Consider the following 27,893-nt stretch of genomic DNA (forward strand, 5'->3'; position numbering starts at 1 on the left):
CATCTTTAAAAGCGATGGCTAGGATGGTGATGTGTTTTTAGTTTTTAATCAGGTCTAGCTGATAAAAGCCTGTTCTCGGGTCATAGATAACTGCCGAAATTAGAAATATCATCATATCCCTTTACTGATAATGTACCGAAGACATAACAAACATAACACCTGAGGAAAACATGGAAGTTGACTATTCCCAAAGGGTTAAAATGCTCCAGTGTAGTGTTTACAGCTAAACTTGAAGATACAATTCACTTATCAAACAAAAATTAAACGAAATACCTCAAGTGAGTTGTTAATGGTAGCAATCAAGAAATATCTCAATATTGAATTTTTCACCCATCACGACACCACCATCGCGGATATGATACTAGTCGAAGTTGGTAACCCTCCAGCAATTCAGGCACCACGTCCGAATTTAGCTTCATATTCCTTATGGTTCTGCACCAAACACAAGCTGCATAAGTATTCCAGAAGCTACCTATTCATTGATCTAATCCTTTTTGACTCGTCCATCCACCCTGTTTTGAGCTATGCTGTTTCATTCTCAGCTGTCTTCACGTGGTTGGCGTGCAAGTGTGTGACAAAAAGGGAGAGAGAGCGAGAGGGAGAGAGAGAGGCTTCGATTGACTCCAGCCATCCGTGCACAAGCTCCATTCAGAAGTACACAGTCCATTGTAACAGCTAATCAGAGATGAGACTGGTTCAAGGGTATCCGTTGCACTAATTCTAAAATTTCAGGTAAATGAAGCTCCTCTATAGATGAGGTTGGATCAGTGGAACACATACCATGAATGTGGTAGAAATTGGTCTGCCATGCATGGCACCCTGACAACTGGCGGCGGATGCTGCACTGTCAAATCGGAGGTACACCGAACCAATGCTGTTCCTGCAAGAAAGAAAGTGCAAGGTGTAAGGACACACATACATACAAACATATTAAACAAAACCACAAGGTTCAAAACATATTGAATCACTGCTTCTAGCAGGAATCACAATTTTCTTAATTATCTATCTATCAATTGGTCACATTTGGACTGGGATGCTCTTAGCATGTTAGCCAGCATTTGATATTTCTTGCGATTCAGGAGACATGCAAGCATGAGAAGTAAGGTACCACCAACGCATAGACACGATACAACTGTCAAGTAGGTAGATCACATGATTAAATAGCAGCAGTTTAATAATATGCATAAAACCAAAACATGGATAGGCATTATGACACATCTATCTTTGAACAACACCCAACATACTTTTCCACATAGATATGCTTGACAGAGCCAAACTTGGAACATTCTTCTTGAACATCTTCTTGAATTTCCATATCAAAATCTGGTTGTGTCTGGAAAACATAGAAAGTCAGAGAAATGTCGGAAACATACTTGTATAAGAAGGTACTCCACATACCTCTGTTGGATCAAACATATTCCTCAATAATATGCATTCACTGGGCTGCACATTAGGCTCAATGGATGAAGCATGCTGTGCATTAAGAAGTGCTCCATTAACAATGGAGACTCCAAGTGACTCAGCAATACTGACAAATACAGGTACACATCAGATTAAGGGTCTAAGTAGCGATATGTAACATAAGTCTTAGTGACAGAAAGTGCACCTTGTTGCAGTTCCAGTGCGGTCAAGTTTCTGCATGAGAAGCATCGAGAGACTATATGAAAGCAAAGAATTCACAACTTATAAACTCCAAGACATTTAAGAAAATAGGCATTTAACGAAAAAATGGCTCACCAAACCACCACCGTCTTCATCATCAAAATCAGCAGCATTAGTTCCACTATCCTGCGGTCGGACGTGATCCGTGACAGCTGAAACCTGTGACATCGTTACAAACATTATGAGACATTGAAGTCACTAAAGACCAAAGTGGAGGACTTCATTGAAAAGCCAAAAAAAATAAAACTCAACTAATAATGACTTATTGAAAGAATGTGTTACCACCTCGATAATCTGGCCGGCAATGTCCGACTTCCCATTTAAAGTTTGAGCTGCCTTCGCATGCTCAAGTTGTGCAAACTAACAAGTCAGAAAGCATATCAGTGAACAGCATATGCGATTGAACAAAATAGTAAACAGTTCACTCACTTGAACAAATCCATAACCTCTGCTGTGACCGGTCTCTAGATCCAATGGTAGTTGCACAAGCTCTACAGGTCCAAAAGGTTCAAAGATTTAAGGACACAAACAAGTTCTCACTTCACTTTGTGCAAAATCATGAAACATGTAATACCAAAAGATAGAAAGATCTTAAAAAACATAGATCATAAGTGCTCTGCAGTTGATATGGCAGAAAAAACGATCAGCATTGCATATGGTTATGAATTTTTTTTAACCAGACCACACTATCTAAACTAGTAAATACTGATCGGTACATACTGGTCTAGGCGAAATCAAGTTCCATGCTTCATAACCAAATTTATCCATAACCACTCAATAACCTGAAAATTTTAACAAATTTTATGATTTTGTTCAGATCAGACAACATTTTTTTAAGAAACCATCAGAGATGGAAAATTTATAAAATCACTCGTGTACTATTTTTGCATAATTTTCCCCTTCAGATTTTGCATGAAAGGATATACCAAAATACCAAAACATTTATTTTCTCTACTTTCCGTGCAATTTTTAAAAGCAAGTATCTAGTTGTACAAACTTAAAAAACCAAAATTTTGCCCAGTTTCACATACAATACTGAATTTCGAACTTTAAATCTCAACAAGTTATTTCTGAATAGCAAAATTGTGATTGTGGTTTCACTGTAAACAATACATGCCAATACTCAAATCCAAGGATCAGAAGAAGCTATACAAAATTAGTGTTCCAAGGCACCAAAGCTTCTGAATGAATGGTTGACAACCAACAAGAGACAAGATAGTCAATTACTTTGTGCAGGAAGTGTAGGAAAAAAATATAAATGCTGGAGAAAAATTCTGATGGATTCTTTCATGCATAAAAAGCATGTCCAGTTCCATTTTTGGTTTTGGCTTTCAACAAAAAGTAATAGGCATTTTTGACAATAAAAGCTTGCTTTTCTAGCTTTTTACTAATAATATAATTCATATGCTACAAATATACATCTATATATATATATATGTGTGTGTGTCCCAGGCAGTGACAAAAGCCTAAGGTTAGATACCCATGGGGCTAGTGGCTAGATTAAATACAACAGACAGGCAGATCGAAGAACCTCCCAGTGGGGCCAACAAGGCACATAAACAACCACCAGTAAGAACCACAAGAAAATTAAAAGCTTCAATACAAATTTGATCAATGTTGAAAATTTGTTTAATTGCACAACAGATAGTATCTTGATTCTTGCAAAATGAATCTCTAACAATAAAACATATTTAAAATGGTTTTCCAGTGTATCTAAGAAAGAGAAAAGTGTTAGAACCCGCATTTCTCTTTTTTCATTTTCAAACAAGAAACTTCTATAGAATGCCAAATTCTATTTGTCTGATCTATTTATGTGTGTTATAGGTATCTCCCCTTGTCATGTGCATTTAAGAAAGAGAAGCAGGTTTTGGGTTGGAAAGGGGGCTAGATAAAAATAAGGGAGGCCATTCAAAGAATATCATCCAATGTGGCATTCTTGCAAACTTGATTTATGGACCCATGAACAGTATCCACATATGAGTAACACAACATGATAGTTCTTCAAAAGAACTCTTGCACACAAAACATTATTTGTTGGAGAATGATGTACTTTGATTTTGTTGGAAAATTACAACTATGCATAAAATTTACAAGTTTGAACATGCAAAGAGGAGCCACTGTACACCATTGCAACTAGTGTTTTAAACCATGGCCCCTATTAATGCCCCCTTAAATCATGTATACAAAAGTAGGCCAATCTATGATCTACAGTGGCAAGATCTAGCATAATCATGGTCTGAATTAAGTGTGAAAGTTGCACAAGGTTACAAAAATTTCCTTTTGGGAATTTATGCATGTATGCATGTGGATTCAAAGTTTACAAGTAATATAATTAACCATTTCGTGATTATGAAAAGTCCAGCCTTTTAGTCACATTTACCTGACGCAATTGTTCCTCAGTCATGTTGAAGTGCAAGTTTCCAACATAAAGTTTCCTTTCAGCACCTGCCCCAGTGGCTCCAGCCCCTGCGGTAGTCGACTGAACAAGGTTCTTTTCAGCTTCAGATGGTTTGACCATTACAGGTTGGCCAAGAAGAAGCTGACCAGATAGTGCAATAGCTTGTGGCACTGACATCACATCATCAAACTCGATATAGCTGCAATCCCATCATATACAAACATATAGTGAGTCCCTATAAATCTTGAATGACGTGTCCAAACAGAAAACCAAAGATTTTTGAGACCATAAACATCAAAATTGTACCAACTACTTCAAGCTTTATTCTAAAAATGGCTTATGTAAATATTAATACAATAATCAACAAAGAAAAAACGAAGTTAACTCTTGCATGTGTCATCCTAAAATTATTTATTGATTTATAAGGTAGACTTTGCATGTGCAATCCCAAAAAGGTGTTGCACTCGAATGTATGAACTACTAAAATATTATTAACATGTTAAGTGCATTGCAAAGGTGCATCAGGTTCTACCAAAGCAAGTCTTAGCCAAAAACATTTTCATCTGAGCCTTGAATTAGAAGGAATATAAAATAATTTATACATTAACACATTAACTGAAGCCTGCACTTAGTCCTTGCCTTACAATCAACATGTACCCTTTGATTCTTCTTATTTGCATATAGATGCTTAAATCTCTAAGCAAAGAGATTTTAGGCATCCATTCATTTTACTTATTTATGGTAATAAGACAACAGTGGAGACTAAATAATTTACATTCCTGGACCTTGTCCTAAAATAGACAAATAATTTCGAGCTATACAATATATTGCTTCTCATCTTGATCATTTTTGTTGTATACCTTAACCATCCATCTTCATGAAAATTTGATGATCACCCATCTAATAGTGAACTTCCATCTACAAAGGCATGACTCTTAAACCCTTGAGATCACATCAGATAAAGATTGTTAATATAAATGGAATAAGAGATTGGTTACCTAATGAATGAAAGGAGACTGAAGGAATGGTTTTGAGCATGACTCTTAAACCCTTGAGGTCACATCAGATAAAGATTGTTAATATAAATGGAATAAGAGATTGGTTACCTAATGAATAAAAGGTGAAGTAATGATTTTGAACAATTATATACCACTAATAATGAAGCTTCGCTTGAGGAATACTAGTGCAAAATGATCTCATATAATTGCCCAAAACAAGCCAATATGAGATATAATGGGCATAAGAGAGTTGATTGTGAAAAACACCCAACCCAGATTATATCCTTGCAGGTTGCAGAATAAAACTGCAATCACCATATAGAAACTATAAATAATTTGAATGTTTACTTGAACTAGGCAGTTCAAAATAGCTAACCGAAATTCGTAAAAGGGAAAGCTATTGATGTTACTTCCATGTGCAAGTTTATCATGCAACTGTTATACTAGCTATAACATTTGATATGCTTCTTAAAATATAAATACAAGGTCCTACATCTAATTTGTATTCTAAATATTGCATGGAACAACATGAATATTTATGTTTTTCGTCTCTAAAACCGAGTGCAATTAGAGTACATCGATATTAAACAAGCATTATGGATGGATCTTGGATATCATCACATCAGTCACACATAATGGTAGAATTGTAACAAGTACACAAAGATACAAACACAATGCTATGTAATCAATTCATTTCAACTTAATTAACAAAAAAATAAGGTATTAATATGATTAGAATACATCCATCAACAGACTAGGCTGGTTGCACATGACTAAAGCAAAATAAAGAGTAAAGAAGAGAATCAAGAGTGATCAAAAGCATGCAGGTCATGCAAATAACATACTGTTCGTTGGTGATGATTTTCATTCAATATTATCCTATCATACACTTATATAGCTAGTGATCACAAACCCTCATATAACATTCCCTTCAAAGTTCAAACAATGGGATAACTGTAGAACTGCATATCAAATGGCTACAAATGAGCAGCTATGAAGATCATAAGTTGGCCACGGGAGAACAGTGAAGTTCCTCTTGAACTGAGGACTGATGGAAATGACTTGTAACATCAAAAGGGCACAAATATAACAAGCACTATATCTGGTTAATGGTGAGAGCTTTGCTTTACACATAAATGGGACAGGCATCCTGTTATTTGGAAGTGAGGCAATTCAAATGGAACAAATTTAATCAAGATAAAGGGATATGGTCAAGTGATGCCAATGGAAATCTATGGATGAATAAAGATGGCCCAGCAGGGACATAAATGGGCACCAGAAAAAGACAACCAAACCACTTTTTGTTTAATATGGTGTGTATATATGTATCAAGATTAATTTATCATTTAGCACATCAATAGACACCTGTATCTTCTCTTTTGTGACCACAAGCAATTTAGCTGTGCAGTGTTTGTCAACATTCAATAGAAAGTACCTGGAGCAATCACCAAAGACAAACTCCAAACTTCACAGGAAAGTAGCATAACCTTGAAACCAAGAGTAGATTGTAAGTCATTACAAATAACATATATATGCTCTTCTAAAAGCAGATGGTCATTCAGCAATGTACTGTTAAAATACAAATTTGCAACAATCTCATATGCCAACTCAGTGAATTTTTCAAGTCAATGTAAATTAAATGAATCATGTGAAACTTTAGCAAGCGACTACATTAAAAAATGAGCTCAATGTGCTATTGCAAATTTGAAAAAAAAAAAAAAAACAACAGAAGTATACCCCACTCCTTTCGACCTTCTTGAATTATGATCCATGATCAATCTGACATCCCTCACCTGAAAACTAAAAAATGTGTTAAAAATGCATTCCCTCACCTTAATGACATGAGTTACAGCATGGGTCAACATGCTCATTACAGTTTAAACCAACAACAGAAGCAATCAAATTTCTACTTATTACCAAACTAGTCAAATAAAAGCATGTGGGGCAACAACAAAGCCTCATTGAAGTCAGGCATCCCGAATATGAGACAAGTGAATTTCAATGACATTCAAGAATACTGTATTGGGCCATGACCTGTATACTTAAGTTCCAATTTCCTCATGCTGGAACTATATAAAGAGCAAATTGCACAAAAGTGGGATGTTCACAATGGTAATATGTAAATACCTTCATTGTATATAGTACGCAAATTCAACGATCTACATATGTTTTTTGTATGCTATAACAAAACATGCAGCTAAACTTAATCAATTGCATAACAAGCATCAATTTATTGTCTCCTTTATGGCAATTATAAACAAAAAGAAACATAACCTTTCCCGCTTGCGAGAAAAATTCATAAACATCTCTTTCAGTCACCTTCAATGGCATCTGCAATTTGCAAAGTAAACAAATCAGAAACATATCATGTGTCCATGAATGAAAAGTTACTTCTTGAAAAAAGAAAAGAAAATTTTATCTGCACACCTGATATGCAAAGACAGTTCTCTGGTCCCTTTCTGGATCAGCTTCAGGTTCCATCAATTCTTTTCCTTCTTTAGATCTCCTACATGAAAGATACACTTAAACAGATCAAAATGAAATTTCTAGGATGTCTGTTGTTAAAAGTTTGCCTCACCTTTTACAAAGCGCTATTGCATGGATCCTTGACATCTAAAATTAGGAAAAGCATCAGCCAAACCACTATCAAGGGCCAAATTTGTGTATGCCAATACAATATACATGCAGTTCCATATTGCAATTCAAGGCATGTATTTCCTAAAGATGTATATTATATTAAAATAATATGTAATGATAATATTATTACCATACCTAATTTGCAAACAGATTAGTTTGTATGCTATCTTTACAATATTTAAGCATCATAATATCCAAGAATACATTTGATCAAGAATTTGACCATATATCACATCCATATCAGCATTCCTAAACATATACTTTGATCCAACTATCTGCCAAACATAGTTTATTTTGGACAAGGTGATGATGTCATGTGAGACTATTTGCCCCCTATATATGTGTGTATATATATATATATATATATATATATATATCTTGAGTGTGATGCCGAGAGGCTTTAGGGATCGGGAAATTTGTGTAGTTAGTAAACAACATGTCAAAAATATTAGTATCAATATTGTTTTAACTTTCAGAAATAAAATGAAAAAATAGTTACATTCATGAGTAATAAGAGGATTTGAAAAAAAAAAAAAAAAAAAGGTACACACATGACCAAAGAGATAAAATGGTGTGACTTAACTTGGACGTGTATTTGCATGATCTCTACACTTGTAAAAATGCTGACATGATATTTTTTGGGGAAAACATTTTAAAAACAAAATACTCACCCCTAATGGCCAAGGACAACAAAATCACACTATCATAAGCTTTAGAACATATGTTGAACGTAATGGAAAAAAGGGTGCATCAATCATCCAACTCTCATGCTAAGATGGTGTTGTAAGCTTCAACATAAAAAGCTTTACTCTCAAGCCCGCTCACATTATAATAATAAATGGTATTGATGCAAGGAGAGGGAAATAGACATACAAACTTTTTCTATAATCAATGAAAAATCATGGCTCTTAGTCAAGCCGGTGATATCAACCATAGAAAATCTCAATAATGAAAAAGACACTTGTATCAAGCCCAGACAGTCAAGCCCATAGCGGTCGTTATTTTAGTCTATTTTTGAACGTGAACAACTAGACCCTAGAACACAGCTTTACAACATCGCAGAAACACCATGTCCAATCATGTAAAAGCTGCATCCTTTGCTCTTCCCACTATCACTTGGAACCGTAATCACCAAACAAAGTTTCAATATCGCCATAATTCCAAATAACATCCAACTTATCCATACAACATATGAAAATCAACTTCCTTGGTTGTAATGGGGTCAAAATTACTGACATTGCAAAAGTACCTATTAGGTGTCAGGAGTGTCCATAATATACATAATTCAAAATTTTCAAACTTAAAAATGCATGCATGGTTTAGTTAAAACTAAGTAGTGATACTTGATCATGATATTTAGTTCCCTTCTCCAAAAGACACCTCCTAGGTACACAAGTCTAGGCAAACAAATGTGTGTAAATAGTAATAAGAGCCATTTGTCAAGATGCATTCACCAGTATGGCCCAGCTGCTATCATGGTGAATTATCTAGTACAATAATAAGTGTTCTGAAGCCCTTGCTGACACTGAGAATCAAACTCTAGTTTCCATAGCTCCAAATGTCCACAAAACACCCCACAGAGTGCATTCAAGCAGACAACATTCCAATGGCATTTGGCATCAAAGAAAAAACAAGCTGAACATGTTTGATGTGCTGCAGCTGGTACGCTTGACACTATTTGTCATTGATTCCCTTTAATATGTGGTTCCTTATTTATAATTAATAAAGATTAGAGATAAGAATTTAGGATCTCAATGGCGACAAAAGATCCATATAGCCGACCTCAAATAATTAGGACTTATGGTTTTGTTGTTGTTGTTATAGAAATAAGGCCTTAGGATGTGCTTGAGTTCTACAACAGAAACAGCATCGTGCTTCATACATCTGGGCTAGCATTACATACAGAGTTGACTTCTTTACTTCCACCCAAGAGTAAATTACACCAGACACTTCTAATGTTTCATTCAGAAGCAGATACTCATTTGATAACTAAATCCTTAGACTAAAGACAACCTAATCTCCAAAATAATGACAAGCCACATATAGATATTCTTTTACAAAGATAGTGATCTCACTAGCATGGATTGCTAAACATTATGAAGCATGACACTCAACAATTTTCGGAAATGCTTACTAAGTTTAAAGGAAACTCTGCTAAAATGACAAAATTTCCTTTCAAAATATACAATTCTAAGAATTTTAGACTGTCATATGGTTGCATCAGATCGACCAATGGCAATAAAAAGAGGATAACTGAGGCTTTATGAAATATAATTTGTACAAATTATTAGTTTATTTCTCTTTTTTGTTCTCTTTTTATTGCCATTGATCGATCTGATACATTTCTGAACTTAAATGCAGGAAATGATAACACCACTGAACTTCTAAATTCCTAACATCCAGTTTTCACTTTATCAGGATGCCTAAAGATAAAACCTCTAAAGAGCTACTTTAAGCCATTATTTCTATTCTGATCTGCACCAAGCTATAATCATCGCAAAATGAGAAATCCGATACATCACATTCTGTGGACCTCATGCATCAAAACCCCAATTCATGGCAATCCCAGTAACACGTATTTCAAAGAATAAAAAAAACGCATCAAAAGCGGAACGAAAGAAAGTGATGATACCTGCTTTCCCTTTCTCTTATCTCCCTCTCAAGTTCTCGTTCCCTCGCCCTCTCTCTACTCCTTGCTCTCTCCAATTCCCTGTCAACTCCCCCATCGTGTCTTCTCGACCGGCTACTACTACGCCGTTCGCTCTCCCGATCTCTGTAGCCCCTCTCGCGGCTGCGGTGATCCCGACCCTTGTCGCGATCCTCCCCGTCCCGGCTACTGCGCCGGCGATCCCGATCATCGCGGTCGTCCCTGTCGCCGTTCTCCTCCCCCGTCCTGGATCTCTTGGACAACCGGCCATCCTCGCCACCGTCGCGCTCGCGGTGGTGCCGGGAGCTCGAGCGCTCATTCTCCTTCCGCATCCGCGGCTCCACCACCGCCTTCTCCAGGTATTCGCACTCCTCGAAGACAGAAAACCCTCAAGAACGCGATCGAATACGAAAAGGCGCGCTACCCACGGACTATCTATATGCGTGCATTCACGTGTTGCGCACGCGATAGGAAGCTGGTATTCACGTGTCTTCCACGTGACTGGAGAGGCTAGGATTTTGCAGAAGGATAAAATTAAAAGAAAATGACATTAATGGTGAAAAAATTAGGACATAAAAGATCCAAAAATAATTTTATTGCATTAAATTAATCCTCCATGCTGTGGAATTTGATGGTTCAAATCTCACCTGAAGCTAAAATACGGTTAATTTAAGGTTAATAATTCTAGTTCAAAATTTCTCTAAATGTCGAATGCAACATTATGTAACTCAAACCTTTTTTTTTTGTTTTTTGGAATTAAATCCATCCCAAAATTCAGTGACATTCATTTTTCCTTCCAATGAATTTTATTTTCGTCTTGATAAAAAATTAATCCGCTTTCTGATTAAGCTCTAAATTGATAGTAAGATGAAGGATTGAATTTTGTGTTCACTATTCATCTTTTATATAACAAAATCAACTTGTTAATTCGAGTAAAATCAACTTAATTGTTTTTTTGTCCTTTTGTTCCCCTGAGAAAGAATAATTATGAGGCATCAAAAGAAAGGAAAATTACATAGTACAACACGCGCACACGAAGACCCTTCAGGAAGAGCATTGGAACGGAACCGACGCTCGGCTTCAGCTGTCCCCAGAAGATGACGGAGGAAACTGGCTTGAATGAGTCCATGATGTCTCAGGAAACCCCGACGCCCCGCCCCAGATCATCTGCCGCTCCGTTGGTGTGCTCGAAGCGTAGGATGGAGGATAAGAGGAGGAGGAGGAGGAAGAAGGAGAGATAACAGTCGAAGATGGAACGGAGTTGGCGTGAAAGGACGAGGCAGGCAGAGAACTGCTGTCGTTCACGCCAGAGTGCACGAACGGGTCCAACAGGCTCGCCGGAGGGAGCCTCTGGTACTCCGCGGCGCCCTGCAGGAGCCTCGAGTACGCCAAGTAGTCGCTTACGGCGCCGGAAGAGGTAGCGGGGGAGTTGGACGGCGGCACCTGCGCCGCCAGAGCGACGGAGTGGGACGGCTGAAGGCGGACGTTCTCGGGGAAGTTGAGCTTGGCTCTGCTGCCACGGAAGCGGAGGGCGGCCTCGTCGTACGCCCGCGCCGCCTCCTCGGCCGTCTCGAAGGTCCCCAGCCATACCCGAGCAGCCTTGTAGGGGTCGCGGATCTCGGCCGCCCATTTGCCCCACGGCCGCTGGCGGACGCCGCGATACTTCCTTTTCGGCGCCGCCCTTTCCCTTTCCTCTTGGTTCGAGGAAGCAGGGGAGGCCTCCTCCATGGCTGCTGCTGCTGCAGGAGCAGGGGATTGCAGCATCGGCAGAAATGCTTGTGGATACTGCTCCACTGCTGTAGATCAAATAAGCATAGAGAATGAGTGGAATCTCCACTAGGAAGGCAGGGAGGGAGACACAGTAGCCACACTACCGATTTGTGTTTGGAGATGGGAGTCTATTTGTTTCAATAAGAACACGAAAGAGATGAAAGCATGCATGTTCAGAGAATGTGATGGTTCACATTTGATTTCATTCACAAGGGAGAGAACAACAAAAGTCCGCAGTTAGAGATCGTAAATGACATTTGCAGATGCTGCTATTTTCATGTGTATTGAGGAAGGAGAAGAACACAGAGTCAAGCGCAGATGCTGCTACTACTGCATGTACATTAAGAAAAGTGATGAACGCTGTAGTTTGCATACAAGAAGTACATGAAATCATAGAAGAAGAAGATGAGCCAAATAATATATGAACACAAAACCAAGAAGCAGAAGCAACAGCAGGAACATCAACAGGATTCAAACCGAGGTCACATGAAATCACAAGATGAGAAACAAAACAAACGGATGAGAAATAGAACAACACCTGCAACATCGGGTGATGCTCCGCCGTAGTAGCTCCCGAACTCGCCAAGACATCGGTAGTACCTCAGTGCCAGGTGAGACGGCAGCTCCGGTCTCGTTCTCGTCTGACTACTTGCGCCGCCACTTTGACCACCGGTCGATGGCGAGGAATACGACGGAGGAGGAGAAAAGATGTAAGAGAACGGCGAGGAAGAAGAGACGGCCGACATGGAGTCCACAGCCATCGGAACTGGCCTCGGCCTCTGCTCGCCGGCCATGACGCGTGTCAGGGCCGAGACCATGGTGGATGTCTCCCGAGAGCGGCGATGACCCGAAAGCAACGCCGCCTGGGCCGTCACCGAAGAATACATCATCCCCGCCGCCGCCGCGTCCTCTTCCATCTCATCGCTCCCCGCCGCAGCGAAGCTGCCGTCCGACGACTGGTGTGGGTTCGCCACTTTTAGACACATGCATGAAATCACTCCTCGAACTCCTCCTCCTTCAGGGAGATGAAGACAGCAGCTCATATAAAGAGAGACACAAAGTGGATTCAAACTCACGCGGCCCATTAAACAACCATCGGATTGGCACACGTGCCCGCCGAAATTTCTTGGCCGTGTTCTCATGACGCCGAGCTGCGGGTGGAGGAGATAAGCATGGCTCCTGCGTTAACCGAGCCTGCATGCCTTCACGGCGATCTTATCTACAACAAGACCCATAAAACGAATGGGGGAAGTGTGAAGGAAAGAATATGCCGTTCACACAACCTTTGACCGGTGAGGTTGGGTGAGAGGAAGGAGTAGGTGGTGTTGTGTGATGGGGCTGATGGAGAGATGAGAGAGAGGAGAATTTGGATCGGACTTTGTGTTGCCGACACGAAGGTGGCCCGATCACTAATTGTTCTGTGGAGTGAGATTAAGCACGATTAGCTTCTTCTACGTGCAGATTATGCTGCCTTGAGGTTGAATGGTTGAGCTCTGTTATCTCCCTTCTTCCTCTGTTTTGCATGTGATTTCTCCTTTAATTATATATTATCCTTTATAGTTAGTTATGATTAATATCATGATCTCCATATTTAAAAAAATAACATTGTGATAGTTATACTTATAAAAATAAAATATTTAATTTCAATTCTCATCACATCGTTAATTTCATCATAAATAAAAAGGGTAAAAAAAATTTTATAGAAAATTTTATTTTCCTCCCCTACTTACGGTAGACCATCGACGATGTTAGTGGTGTGCAAGGCTGATGATGCCAGTGGCACGTGAGGCCAATAACGTACAAGAGGAAAGGGGAATAGGACTTATACCGAGAAGGTGTGTGGAGTGATTCTCGATCTTATCGATCATGTTGCGCGTGTTGGAGACGGATGAGGTAGCGAGAGGTGCCTCTTACACTCCGTCATAGGACTCCCTTTTGGAGTCCACCTGCATGAGTGGTAGAATTCCATCACTTTTGGCACCTGTCTCACACTTATTGTCATTAACTTAGATCCCAGCATTGACGATAGGGGAGGTAGAGGTTGAGGAGGTGGCCATGCTCTACCTTACGGTGTTTTACCAATGGGGCTAACGATGGAATCGGCGGGAGGCACATCAAGTTTGGGCCTTTGCTTGTTGAGACGTGGAACGTGATATGAGAAGAAGATGCAAAGTTGGCGTGCGAGGGTGGTGTTCCAAAGGGGATTCCGATGTTAGCCTTACGCACCGCCAGCCTTGCGCGCCCCGATGGCATACTATTTATGAAATTATTTTCTACTCTTTTCATTCACGTTGAAATTGATGACGTTAGGAGAATTATGGTTAAATGCTTTACTTTCGTATAAGCATAGAGATCCAAATTTTTTTTTTTTAAAGTATGGAGATCAAAATACTAATCCTATATAATTACAAACGGTAACCTATAATTAGATCAGATGAGTGCTTGTGTCACGGGCGACCTTCCAAATCAAATAAAATCAAAACAAGGTCTCTGTCGATCAATGATCACTAGGCCAAATCGGATGATTGCACCATCGCCATCATCATAATTATAATCTCAAAGACACCGGTCACGCACCAAACAAAGCGGTCGACCACGACGTCTCCTCATCGTCTCCCTCCCATGTGTTTCCTACCCTTTGACGAGCAATAAAAATGGCATCGCTTCGTCCTCAAGCATTAGATTAATCGTGTGGTGGGCCAAACAATGCATGGCCACTTCTGACAAGTTGAGACACTTATGTGATAGCATTGTTCTCGGAAAAGAAGGGCACTGAACATTCTACAAAGGCCATGATCTTCCCATGGTAGGTGATGCATGTGTGTTCTTCTTGACCTAATCAACACATGTTAATGGATTTGATAGTCATGTAGAGACAAGTTCGTATATCCAAATCGATTTCTTTCTCTCGTAACATTCGGAGAACAAGTTAGGGTTTGGTACTTAAAGAATGATGGGGATGATGATAATTTCGGATATGCCATCGCACGAATCACGAGGAGCGGTAGGTTGGGCTTGTCAAATCACGATGACTCAATCTGGGAGGAGCGCCTTTTTACTGGTTGGCGACACGTGTCACGCGGCGGAGGGAGGCGCACCCAATCGTATCGTGTCTCACATTCCACGTGCGGGAATTGGAAGCTCGGATGGCGACGTTCAGTTGGTGTGATGCGAGACTTGTCCTCACATCTCACATGCACATGACGATGAATAGGGAATGAGTTGTTGTGACTTGAACTTTGATTATATATATATATATATATATATATATATATATATATATATATATATATATATATATATAATATAAAAATGAAAAAAAATATTTAATGCATTATGGATCGAAGGGAACACAAAGTTTGATTATTTATATATAATATCTTTTTTTTTGAAAGAAAATAATATATTAAGAAAGAGAATTATTATTATAACCTAAGCTTGGAGTTAAATAGAAAGAAAAAAAGATAGAGAAGGGAGTATGATGTCCTTTCATAAAACCATTATCCGATTATATTTGGGGTGATTAGCTAACCTGAATCACTTTCCAAGCTTGAAGCTTATTTAAAAGACCAAAAAGGTTTCTAGTTAGGTTAGTAAACCTCCATGATGATTTGTGTCTTCTTAGGTAAGCAAACTAATACGATAGCAAACGAAGCATGGTTAAAAATGCCATTGATATTAATTTTAAATAGCAATATATTGAGACTTACCACTTTCTATGTCCCTACATGACGTGGAATCCATAGCTTTAATTTTAAGTAGTAAGATCTTTAAGACTTATCCCTCCCTACATGATGTGGAATCCATCGCCTTAAATGGAGGAGAATAACTACGAACCAGACAAGAAGCTTCTCAAATACATTATAAAATACGAGTGAGAGGCTCACGTTTTCTTCCCTTCGGTGCAATGTGTTTGCACACATTCCTCTCTCTCTCTCTCTCTCTCTCTCTCTCTCTCTCTCTCTATTATAAACATGTTCTTGTGATGACGAGGGTTGGCATGAGAAGGCTAAAAGGAGTTAGGTTGTCGGGAGCGCAATCTTGGGATCAGGGAAAGTAAAATGCATCTCACACCAACTTTATTGATTGCTTCTCACGCCAACTTGATCGAACTATGTAAAAGGATAGAAGAGATTATTATGTATGTACTAAGTTAAAAGCTTCTCATGGTTTATATAAGTCACTACCTATCACGAGGTCTTAGTGCTCTTTCAGGGGGGACTTAAACCATGAAGTGTTCATGCTTATAACCTAAAGAGTTAAAATGTATGTATATGTTGGTTTATCATCTAAATAGTTTAAGCTTTCAAATCGTGATCGAGATAACTCGAGTGACTTCGTATGTTATAAATTAAAAATATATGAACAAAAAATTATAATCATAGCGGCAAAGTTATCATTATCATTCTGTTTAAAAGAATAAGCCATTCATTAGATGAGACTTATGAGTAGTGATCTATGTAAGATTTAAATATAATCTTTTGCTCTAATATTATCTTAGTTTCACCAGAAGTTCAAGTGAACAAGATGAAACATGAACTATTAGGTTCTTTGGCTGATGGTTTGCAGGAGGGACTCAGGAGGACTTGGATTTTGTTTCTTTTGGGGGCAGGTTGGAGAGAGAGAGAGAGAGAGAGAGAGAGAGAGAGAGAGAGATTGGACTAACTTGGATTGCTGGGGCCCATGAAGTGACTTCATGACCCATGCAAAAGTCAAAGTGGAAATCCAGTGTTCCAAAGTGTCTTAGAGCCTGCAACTTCCAAGTCAAAACCGAATCCCAAAGCTGCCACAATGTCTAACCTTTGACTTAATTCTCTTCATGTGTTGAGGATGCAGAAGCAGTTTTCTGCCCTTCACATGAGAACTGGTTTGATATCTTTACAGGAAGGAAGGGGATTCAAGAGAATGATAGTTGAAGGTTTAGACCATCTAGGAAGTCATCTACCTAATTTGGATATCTCAAACAAGGCAAGTTTTTGGAGTGGATATCTCAAATCTAATTAATTGTACATGAGATTGAGAACTAATACGATGTAAAAATTTAAACTGGTACACATGAATATTTTTTAACATCTTTTATTTTATTATATCGATTAATTATATATATATTTTTTTATTTTTGAGACCTCGGACTATTCGTCTATATCTATCGGTAATGAGTCGTGCCATAAAACTTAGGTTGCTCGGATTGTTTGGCTAATTTGCCTAATGTAATTGATATACCTATACAAATTTAAATTTAAATTATTAAGTAGCATATAATATTCCGTATATGTCATCTAACTCTTTCAATATATGCATGCATGAATATTTTCAGCAAAACCTTAGAACTCCATGTTGCATTTACTCAGCCAATGGAATTTTGGTGGTGGATTAGTAGTTCAACCTTCAATTCACCAGCTTCAAACCAGGCATGTCTCAAGTCAAAGTTTGAAAGAAAACAAAAGGCAGTGCTTCGTCAAAACTGCTACTCCTTCTTCTTTCAGAGTCAACATTGCAGACTAAGGCCATCATCAGGCAATAAGTACTAGCAAATGCTGTCTTCTGCAGGGTAGAAATTTCACTCGGTTTCAACACCAGTTATTATAGTGAGGTAGAGAATCTACCAACAGGAATGGTTCCATGTCAATGCCTGTCGTCTTCGAAGGCCTCGAATTGGCGGCGCTTACACTTGCTAGAATATAGAGCAGTCGAGTCAAACGAAATGATGCCACACCATTCTTGATCGGAGCTTCGAGGTCTCAGACAATGATGCCAAAGTCAACGGTAGGTTTGTTCCATTATGCGACAAAGAAATATTCACGCATATGATTGTTTTACTCAGAAGCCAATGAGAATGATCTCCGAGAAGCTTTTGGAGTTCAATTATTTACCACTAATCACTTATTCCCTCACCAAATCATTGAGAAAGTTTGAAATGAGTGTTGATATCGGTATAATTAGTTTAGTTTAGACACACAAAATATACTAAAACTCCAAATGCACAGGTCAGATGTTGAACATGCTCGTTGATGAAGGCAACCAACTGTACTTTCTACTGTTCATCCAACAGAGCAATGAAAAGAGTAACTGAGTAATCCAAAAGGCTGTGCTGGGTCGATTGAATATGCTCACCCAAAAATGACAGCAAGAGGATTCTGTTCTTTGATTGCCACTGCAAGCTGATACAAGCCTTGAATTCCTAGAGGAATATGGCACAAAAGCCAACAAAGAACAAAGAAAAAGAGTGATGTTAACCAGTATTCATGGTGCCAATGATATTGAAGCAACTAGTACAAACTCAAGGTCACACCACAGGTTGATTTCAGGGCTGAAGTGAGTGATCAAGTGCAGGATCTGACAAGCCATTTTCACAAGAACAAGACAATTTCACAACCCACTTTCATCAAGAATACTTTGTGAATAGGATATAATACAGAATCGAAAGCATAGCAGGAACCAAGGAATGCCATCTAGGAACACTTGATCATTCTACAGCACCAGAAAATGTCACATTCAGTAATATACTTAAAGTCATTCTTGCAGGATATGTCAAATTTAGTAGGTCTAGTCACAGGTAAAATGACTTCCATAAGTTAGCTGGCAAAGCATAATAAAGTCAATGGTGCATGTTTCAACATCATATATGCTGACATCCACACCATATATTTCACATGAACTGTCATGTATTGGGCAATGACAAGTCTGATAATTGATCATGCTGAAATCTACACCCAAACATTGCAAGGCATTTGGTAATGCCAAAACAGTCACCATCCACATGCACTACCAATCCAATATGACATTGGCCATTCTACTATTTCACTGCTGTATGTGAAGAAATGAAGATTACAAGTAAACTTGGGTGGTAGGAAACCACACATCACTAATGCGGCAAATGAAGAGATACTTAAGGCTTGTGCCATCCATCAAACGCAGTCCAGAGAAGGGCAGAAAGAGGTCATGATAGTTCATCATGAGTCATTCAGTTGTGTTTTAACTGTGCAACAAGTCTAACTATGCACTGTCAGATGTCTTAGTTTCCATATGCCATGTTCTCTTTGCCATTTTGGCTTTTAGACCATCATCATTCTCCGCTTGCTTAGCATTCTGCATTTCATAACCTGCAAAAAGACCATCACTAAAAATTTAGGAACACAAGGCAAAGTGTCAGGTGCTGTATCAGTGAATTAAAGTTGGCTTCTAAACCAAGCACAGAGGGGTCACAGGGAACTTGATTGCATCAACAACAGCATGCAAACGCAAATAAGGCCGTGCGATTTTGCAACACTTCAAAACCAAAAGCTAATATAGTAAGCACCAATATTTCCAATACTTAGAGCATGGAAAAGAGTAAATTTAATTAGTTGAAGCATAAAGTTGTTACACTTTAGACAAGCATAGAAATGCCAAGGTTCATCGTATCATCACATACCGTCCAATGTGACAGTACATATCAATTCAATAGGAGATCGGTATGGGTGATAGATACCAGTTTATCGGTATGCTCTATCATATCGTGTATCGATATATTAGTACGATTCGATATGTACCTTACTGATGATTGATGAACCATGATAAATGTACTGGTAAGTTTTTCGAATGGTCCATATGACTACTAAGATTGTCTTTGATTCATAAAGCTTTAACAATCGGTATGTTAACCAGGATCCATCTAATCTTCCCAATGGTTCTAACATAGAGTGTAAGCAGCAAGATCCTCCTACATATCAAGAATGCAAGTTGCTTTGTGGAACCTAACTTGTAAATTTGAGCTGCAATTTTGAGAACTGAACATTCATATCATTTCGCCAAATAAAAGCATATCCTAAAACGCTGTGATTCTTTCAATCAGATGTGCAGTATGCATAGGAGCATTGAGAATCATCTGTATCAGATTTAAACATTTCCTGCACAAAGGCAAAATCATCTATGCGACCAAAGGAGGACGATTGACCACCACCTTAATCCTGAATCCACAAACGATAATCAATCCGTAACCCTAAATCTATGAACTCAGGAACCGGAACAACTAAATCGAACAGTGTGGAAAAGGGGAAACAGCATTACGTCTCCGAGAAGGGCTTCCTCGGACCCCTGTGCGGATTCGACGCCGCGATCCTGGTGGCAAGCTACAGGGGAGACGATAAAGGGGCCGATCTTCGCGCTGTGCATCGCTGGCAAGCTACAGGGGAGACGATAAAGGAGCATGGGTCGCAGCGCTCGTGCCTGCCGCCACCCTTCGCGCTGTGCATCGCGGTGACATTTCGTCGAACGGGTGGAAGGGATCCAATGGGAACAGAGACGGAGATTGATGACGTGTCTCCAAACCTCGTACGAAACTCAAGTATGGCTTTGGCCATGCAATATATATATATATATATATATATATATATATATATATATATATACATATATATATATATGTATATATATATATATATATGTATATATGTATATATATACATACACATATACACATATATATACACACACATATATATATATACATATATACATATACATAGGTATATGTATATGTATAGGTATATATGTACATATGTATATAGATATTGCATGGCCAAAGCCATATATATATATATATATATATATATATATATATATATATATATATATATATATATATATATATATATATATATATATATATGGCTTTGCATGGCCAAAGCCATATAGGTATAATATACTGTTTGATCAGATCCCACTAGAGAGACATCACTGCCCACTCTGCAACAGTTCCCTTTTTTCTTCCTTGACAAAGAAAGAGAAGGATTCAGAGTTGGCAGGGAAAGATATATAAACAGTGGGGAAGATGAGGAAAAGAAAACTATATCCAACATTCTGCATATCAAAAGCAGTGGTTACAGAAAGAATGTTGAGAGACTCGAGAAGAATCAGAAGACATTATATATATAACATGGTGAGATAAACAGAAGACACAGCATATCACTTTCAAATTCCTCCAACCAAACACCAAATACAACTAGATACACATCAGGCAGCAATGAGGCAGATTGCTTCCTAAACCTGAAAGGTCAGGCAGCTTGCAGATGCCTTTCCCTTTCTTTTGGCTCGAATTCTGCTCATTTTGAGATGATGGGATACGCGTGCTTTGCTACGGCACAGGCTTTTGAGATGATGGGATATCGCCTTCAGCTGCTAAAGAGCTTGCAGCTAAAACCTCAGGTGAGAGATCCCAGCTCCCGCTTCTCCTACCACGACTTGAGTTCTTCGTTTCAGTCCTAATAACAGGAATCTCTGTCTCGGAATCCACCATAAGCTCGGACTCCGAGAGGGCCCGATGCAAGCCATTGCTGTTTCTACCACCCATCTCCTCATCGACTTCTTCATAATTACGACGTCGAGAAATTTTCAAGAGATCCCCTCCGATATCAAGGTCATCTTCAACTTTTACACGTGGACTACTGGCTGGTTCTTCTTCCATATCCCGTGTGCGACCAACTGGGGGAGGTCTTGGGATTTCATCTTGTACATATGCTCTAAATTTGCTTCTAGAAGGTTTGATCTCTGTGCAGAGTACCTCGATGAAGTTGCTCAAACAACCTCGATCAAATGCACTAACCCTGTTGTCAGCTCTGTATCGGAAGTTTTCATAGGTGGTCTGCAGAACACAATGTTCTTCGGATGATAGAGATTATTAAAGGAAACACAACTGAAGAAGAAAGAACATGAACATATCAACACAAAGAAACTTCTTTTCATGTCTAGCACGTTACTCATCTCATGCGATTAGGAAATGGAAAATAGTGTATTGTACCATCTTCCTGTTATGTTCTGATTATGGCTGTTCTCTCAAAAGAAATTGACCACATACAATTTTTTATAAAGAAGGCATGATGTAGCTATTCGATCATACAACTAGAAAAGGAAAATAAAATAGAAAACAGTTCCATCTGTATATATAACAATCGACTGTAAATAAGCGAATAGGCCAACACAAAAGAAAGGATCATTGTGCATGCATGTAGTTATGCACAGACCTCATAACAAAGAGAGAAACATCAATTTATTTTCTATTAACCAAGACTAAACAGGAACTGGAACATACCAGGAGAATCATAAAAAATATTAACCATGACTTTTCTAAAGTTCTTTTAACCAAGGTTTAACGTACCAAAGCATACCGCTTGGTATAGACGGTACATACCAATCAGACAGAGGACTGGTACATACATCGGTATACCTCAATGTACCATGTATGCTCGGTATAACTCAGTACAACTCGGTACATACCATACCAACAGCTGATCGGTACACCGAGACGGATCGGTAATGTGAACCATGCATTTAACGAATATAAAAAGTAATTAAACTTGACGTTAAGCATACAATGCAACAATCTCAGATGAACTGACCTGGTTAGTGCCAATTAGGTATAGATGAAACCCAGTGAGACCGCCAACAAACCAGAGAGAAACAAAACAATATATCATTAGTACCACTGATGCAGGAGAATGTTTCATTGCCTTCCATACTGTAGGATAATCTTCATCCATGAGAAATTTGATGTACAATGCACACATTGCAAATACATATATGCAAAGAAGAGTTGAGGAAGACACAAACAGGAAAAAGTAGCGGTAATTGCGCTGCACAGAGAAATAAATAAGATAAGCACACAAATTCACCAGATATAATGAAGGGGAAATACTAACACTAAAAAGCACAGACAAATCTAAAAATTGAAAATTTTGCTTCAGCAAATATGAAAGCATAAATTACAATGAAAAAGAGTCAGATACAAACTGACAATTTCATCTACAAAAGAATATTAACCACAAGAAAAAAATACTAAACACAAACAGAATATTAAAAGAAAAAGAGAAGGTACAGCATCCACGCATCCAGCACTGGATGAAATTGTGAATGTCCAGCACCAGATGTGCTTGGCATATGTAACACAGGAGTTCTATAACAAGATAAAGCAATAGGCGTCTCAAAATTTAGTGAAAATATATGATCCAGGACTAGGGGAGAGAGTATCAAGAGGAAAAGCAAGATGAATGTATCGCAGAACTTTAAAATAATGACTCAGAAAAATGGAATTTGAGAGAAGTGTGGCACTTCCATAAAAATAATAGTGAAAAGGGTGATATCAATAACTTGTACTCAGGTATGCCGTTGATAAGCAATCATAGATTCACTAGCTCCACTAAACAAGCATGCAGTGGAACTTATAGATCCAAGTCACATTTTAATAAAAATATTGCTGAGATAATAATCAATAATTTGTAGAACAATCAACGAAAAATAATAACTGAGATAAGTTGAAGGAAATAACTTGAGAAACGAACCTGCCCAATGCATTGCCCAACCCAGGGGCAATGATGATCAAATCGTTCCACACAGTTATTGCATATGGAGCAATGAGAGCAACGAGGAGGCCGATAGATCATGCAAGTATCACAATATTTCACTTTCACTGGTATCCCATTTACCATTACTTCTTTTATACGTGGAAATGTTAAACTGGGTGTATGCCTCCCACCAATTTCAGAATGAGTTGAAGTATCATGAGAAAATTCTTCCTCTGGTGGATGTGAAGCACGTGGTACAATACCCGGATCTCGAGCTGAAGTCATCAGTAACAGTAACAGCACCTAAAAAAGTCTCATTTGGTTCAAAGTAAAGCTATTATTTTGTTAATGGAAGTCACGGATACAAAAAATTTATTAAGCGATTATTAAGTGAAAAGATCCATGTAAGTGACTCTGCACTAGAAACTCAATGTTTAACATTTGTTATTATCAGAAAGAAGAAGGACATAACACTTGCTAGAGATATACATCAGGAAGAACAAGGAAGTTGAATCCTGAACAGCAGGACTTTGTGGATCTAGTAGATGAATGTTTTCATTACAAAATATTAAATAAAACCAGAAATACACCATATTTTTATATGCCTTTATAAATCTGATATCCAACAAAAAAAAAAAAAGAGAGAAGAATCACATACATGTTTTTTATGTGCTCCTGAAGAATGTAGTTTTTCCTAACAAACAACATTCATAAATAAATAAAAAAAGCAGCTGGACAACAAAGAACTGCTCAAAAGTGATTAAAAAAACAAAGGTTGCTGCTTCAGATGTTTTAAGTATAGAAAACTACTTAAATCTCAAAAGCATCAAGAATATTATATCAATACCAATACCATTCACGAAACCCCTTAGATCATGAAAAAAATATCAACATATGATGAGCCCCATCTTGTGAAGCTGCTGCACCAGACTTAATGTTCATAAAAGGAAAAGAAAAAGATGATGAAGATCGAGCTTCTTTTTCATAAGAAAGCAATCTAAAGATTATTTCATATGGATATGAAGCACTGATTCTCAGTTATTCAAGATAGCTCAAGTTCTGTTAGGCAAACCACAAAAAATTTCCATTAGAAGTAATGCTTCACAAGTTCGAAAGAAATATAAACAGGAAGTGCACTTACATGGATAGTGAAGGCTATTGCAACCACCAGAACTGCATATCCTGCATCATAGGCAGGAAACTCATGGAGAAGATTTCTTGCAACAAATACACAAAAGATCACTACAGGAACAACGATGAGTGCAACAGTGACAAACAGCGACCTGGAATCAGGTCCAAATATAAACCTCCCACATAACAAGAAGCTCTGCAAAAGATTAATGCAAAAGTTATAGACACAGTAACAGTCATACAAACTCTTAAAATGTGACAATGTGCATTTATAAGACAAGCCAACCATAAATAAGATCAAAGGTTTATGAATTAATATTCAGAATTGGCTGCATTTCAAATTAGCCCATAAAACCAATTGTCAGTTTTTCCCCACCTTCATGCTAGGCAACAGTCATGCTAAGTTCAATTTCTAGTTTTACTTCAGGTGGTTAGGAATGATCTTGTTGTAGAGAGGCAGTGGGTCGCCTTGACTAGTTTTAGCTCTCCGATCGAATTTAAAGTGAGTTATTATTTGAGAAAATTTAAAACAAAATTCTAGGGAAGATATTTCTCTGCTTTATGACATCTGTGTCATTTCATCAGCTGTTCAGTCTTCAGCTAAAGACTTGTCATGAGAAGCCACAAACCTGACAGGCAAGAAGAGTGAAATTGTTCTGCCACAGATTTCTCCAAGTGTCCCTAAGGGGTCCTAAATAGGCAAGGTAGCATTGCAATTCTATCCCTTCCATAAAACTTATGAGAATCCTAGTCAGAGTGAGCATATGAACTTGTAAAGCCAAGAATCCAAACTAGTTTATTGGTTCTGTTGGGTTCAGATAATCTAAACAGATAGATTATGTATTTAGTTTGTTTACGAAAATTGGAAATGGCACAACTTTCCAAATCAACCAGGTTATAGATTCCATATAAATGTTATATTTCTTTGTATTCTTCAATTAAATTTATATTTATGCAAAGGCATAAATACTACATTCTGTACTCATGATGTTTAATATATTTTATGATTATGACGGTCTTGTATAAATATAATGTGACATCTAAAACACAAGGGGAACTGAATAGAAAACCATCAATAATTTCAATTTCATGCAAAATTTACTCAGTTGATTTTAAATTTCTGCATCCTGAATAGGTCTCCTAAAAACCAAACTAAATCAAACTGAAACAAAAAGAAATGTATGTGTTTTGATGAAGATTCTCTCTTGCATGAAATATGAAGTCAATTATATGAAGTCAAAATTTACTCAGTTGTTTTTTTTCTTTCTGTAATTCTCCTGTACTTTCAGTTTTCCTGGAGAAACCCTGTCAAACAGTAAGTTATACAACCCGTCTACCAATGGGATTAGGATCTGAACTTATGGACAAGAAAGATGCAATGCCTGAATCAGTGCAAAAGCAAACTATCATATTGGGAATCTTCAGCACTCCCAAAATGAGCATCGTCACATAGAAATGAGATCATGCAAAGCAAATGATGAAACACTTGGTTCATCAGAAAGCGGCATACAACCTCAAGAACTGGTTGGCATATGAAAACTAAGAACCAAAAAGAATCAATCGAAGAAGATTTGAACAAAAGAGAACACAAACAAGAATGAGACACGGATGAACAGACTGAAGCAAGTACGAAAATGATTGATTTGCAGGGAACAACACCCAAGCCCAGGCACATCCAAGATAACTGTACTGGTACTTTCCAGCTCCAGTTACGTCCTAGACATTTAGAAACATCAAGTAGCATTGTATTTGGTCATGAAACAAAAAAACAGGTACAACAGTGAGATTCCGCATTGGTGTAAAACAGTACATTAAGCAGGTCAGTTTTGACTGGCTACATAAGTCCACTAGATATCAGAACAAATAGGAACTTAGTTTCTATCCTGAAATTAAATTTATGAAAGCCTAAACGAGGAAAGATAATATTTTTAACTACAAATTTCCTTTTTCGTAATTTCAAAAGCCTCAAGTAGATAGGAAAGGTGTCTAATTGACTCTGTGTATATAAGAGTCCTAGAATAAGTCAAAACAGGATAACTCATATATGTACAAAGGGCAGTGATTTCGACTAAAACGACAGGAAAGCATGTATATGACAAGAACTTTGGAGCATGAAAATAACCAGAGTTGCTGTAATTAGGAGTGTAAATATGGCTCAGTGTTCATGAACAGTCCATGCTCTTCTTGTCTGAGAGCACCTTAAACCAAATCCAATCAGAAAAAGATGTTTCATTCCTATACGAGCCAAATACAAACTCAACTAAGTTTGATCATCTTTGGCTCAGCTCCAAGCAAGCCCTCTTTTCCTTGTGTCATGCCCTTGTCTACTTGTATTGTTTTCTCAGCGGTGTACAATTGTTGAAATTGAATGGCCAAGTAAAATAAGTCGCTATATATAACACTAACACACTTGTTCAGAACGGAGTAGGAACTCACGTGGTAGAAACAAAATAAATCGAATTGGATTATTTTTATGATCGATTTAACATGCTTTGATATTTTTGCCATGTAAAAATTCAAGCACAAAAAAAAAACCCCAGCATCTCCCAAACGGGTCACTCCCATCGCGCTCGATCGCTCCAATGCTGAAAGACGTTGGTCCGGGTTAAAGCTCCAGTTCTAGTAAACACTCCTAGACCAGCTCACAACACGAATAAAGACCTAAATGTAGGCGCCAGGCAACCTCAAAGACTCTCCTTTTGAGCATTGCAGCCCACGAAAACCTTTGCAAAACATCCAATCGACTAGAACCCAACACCAATACCCTAAATCCACCGAAACAACCAAACCCCCACGAATCCAAGATTTTCCACATCCACCAAAAAAATCAGAAAATCACCGTGTAAAGAAGTAAATGAAAACAATAACAATATCAAACAACCCGAATCTTACATTGTTCCCTTTCCAAGCTTGATAAACCCGTTTGGCCATGGCTGCTGGCGAGCAGTAGGCCGTCGCTGCTCAGCACGACGAAAACAAGTCAGCGACTATCAAGATCGCTCATCTTATTCCACCTTCCCCCTCCGAATCTATGGCGATAGAGACAAGATAAAAACAAAAGAGAGACGACCAAAAAAGGTAGGGTTCTTCTGCTGCCTCCTCCTCCGCCTAATCCACGAATCTCACAACAAAGACAGCAAAATTAGGGCTTTTCCTTTTCTTTTGCTGCCTTTCTCTGTCTCTCTCTCTCTCTCTTTTTCTTCTTTTCCTTCTCCTCCCCTTTTTGGGTTTTGAGATTTTGGATCAAAAGGCTGCTGGTTGACAGCTTGAAGCCCAGTGTGATGTCGAAGTGTTTCTTTGGCATATATACATAAAATAGCTGGAAAATAAAT

General features: G+C 38.2%; 3 protein-coding genes and 1 long non-coding RNA gene across 6 annotated transcripts; all 4 read right to left on the reverse strand.

Moving 5' to 3' along the window:
• Positions 1–160: 160 nt before the first annotated feature.
• Positions 161–10,731, reverse strand: LOC135645230 (uncharacterized; the record flags this gene model as incomplete). The annotated part of the gene is given in 12 exon segments (XM_065163413.1): positions 161–432; positions 781–880; positions 1,245–1,333; positions 1,399–1,528; positions 1,607–1,821; positions 1,948–2,022; positions 2,092–2,177; positions 4,042–4,259; positions 6,796–6,851; positions 7,333–7,389; positions 7,486–7,564; positions 10,328–10,731. Coding segments are annotated over 12 exon segments (1,551 nt in total), but the record flags the coding sequence as incomplete, so codon positions are not given.
• Positions 10,732–11,253: 522 nt separating this feature from the next.
• LOC135645422 (ethylene-responsive transcription factor ABR1-like) lies at positions 11,254–13,321 on the reverse strand. 2 transcript variants are annotated; one of them, XM_065163770.1, is made up of 3 exons: positions 13,206–13,321; positions 12,651–13,127; positions 11,254–12,135 (listed from the first exon to the last, which is right to left on the reverse strand). In XM_065163770.1, the coding sequence occupies exons 1-3, from the start codon at positions 13,252–13,254 to the stop codon at positions 11,423–11,425; spliced, it is 1,239 nt and encodes a 412-aa protein (XP_065019842.1). In that variant the 5' UTR covers positions 13,255–13,321; the 3' UTR covers positions 11,254–11,422. The 2 variants fall into 2 exon arrangements, with proteins under 2 accessions (XP_065019842.1, XP_065019841.1); XM_065163769.1 differs by having other exon boundaries at positions 11,258–12,138.
• Positions 13,322–18,778: 5,457 nt separating this feature from the next.
• LOC135644840 (uncharacterized) lies at positions 18,779–20,411 on the reverse strand. Its single transcript, XR_010498608.1, has 2 exons — positions 20,162–20,411; positions 18,779–19,215 (listed from the first exon to the last, which is right to left on the reverse strand). It is a non-coding gene; the product is annotated as an uncharacterized LOC135644840 (long non-coding RNA).
• Positions 20,412–20,925: 514 nt separating this feature from the next.
• LOC135646252 (protein S-acyltransferase 8-like) lies at positions 20,926–27,824 on the reverse strand. 2 transcript variants are annotated; one of them, XM_065165595.1, is made up of 5 exons: positions 27,454–27,824; positions 24,572–24,757; positions 23,428–23,733; positions 22,489–22,722; positions 20,926–21,734 (listed from the first exon to the last, which is right to left on the reverse strand). In XM_065165595.1, the coding sequence occupies exons 1-5, from the start codon at positions 27,490–27,492 to the stop codon at positions 21,228–21,230; spliced, it is 1,272 nt and encodes a 423-aa protein (XP_065021667.1). In that variant the 5' UTR covers positions 27,493–27,824; the 3' UTR covers positions 20,926–21,227. The 2 variants fall into 2 exon arrangements, with proteins under 2 accessions (XP_065021667.1, XP_065021668.1); XM_065165596.1 differs by having other exon boundaries at positions 20,994–21,734; positions 24,572–24,713; positions 27,454–27,590.
• Positions 27,825–27,893: the final 69 nt, after the last annotated feature.

Source organism: Musa acuminata, chromosome BXJ3-8, assembly GCF_036884655.1.
Source record: "Musa acuminata AAA Group cultivar baxijiao chromosome BXJ3-8, Cavendish_Baxijiao_AAA, whole genome shotgun sequence".
NCBI classification, from domain to species: domain Eukaryota; kingdom Viridiplantae; phylum Streptophyta; class Magnoliopsida; order Zingiberales; family Musaceae; genus Musa; species Musa acuminata.

What these genes read in the sequence shown, in the direction of transcription:
- LOC135645422 (XM_065163769.1), bottom strand. Translation starts at nt 13,254, where the DNA reads ATGAGAACACGGCCAAGAAATTTCGGCGGGCACGTGTGCCAATCCGAT. An exon ending in GCACGTGTGCCAATCCGATG is followed by an intron (nt 13,128 to 13,205) that starts GTTGTTTAATGG and finishes ATCTCCCTGAAG; the next exon opens with GAGGAGGAGTTCGAGGAGTG. An exon ending in AGCATCACCCGATGTTGCAG is followed by an intron (nt 12,139 to 12,650) that starts GTGTTGTTCTAT and finishes TTTGATCTACAG; the next exon opens with CAGTGGAGCAGTATCCACAA.
- LOC135646252 (XM_065165595.1), bottom strand. Translation starts at nt 27,492, where the DNA reads ATGGCCAAACGGGTTTATCAAGCTTGGAAAGGGAACAAT. An exon ending in AAGCTTGGAAAGGGAACAAT is followed by an intron (nt 24,758 to 27,453) that starts GTAAGATTCGGG and finishes AATCTTTTGCAG; the next exon opens with AGCTTCTTGTTATGTGGGAG. An exon ending in ACCTAATTGGCACTAACCAG is followed by an intron (nt 21,735 to 22,488) that starts GTCAGTTCATCT and finishes TGTGTTCTGCAG; the next exon opens with ACCACCTATGAAAACTTCCG.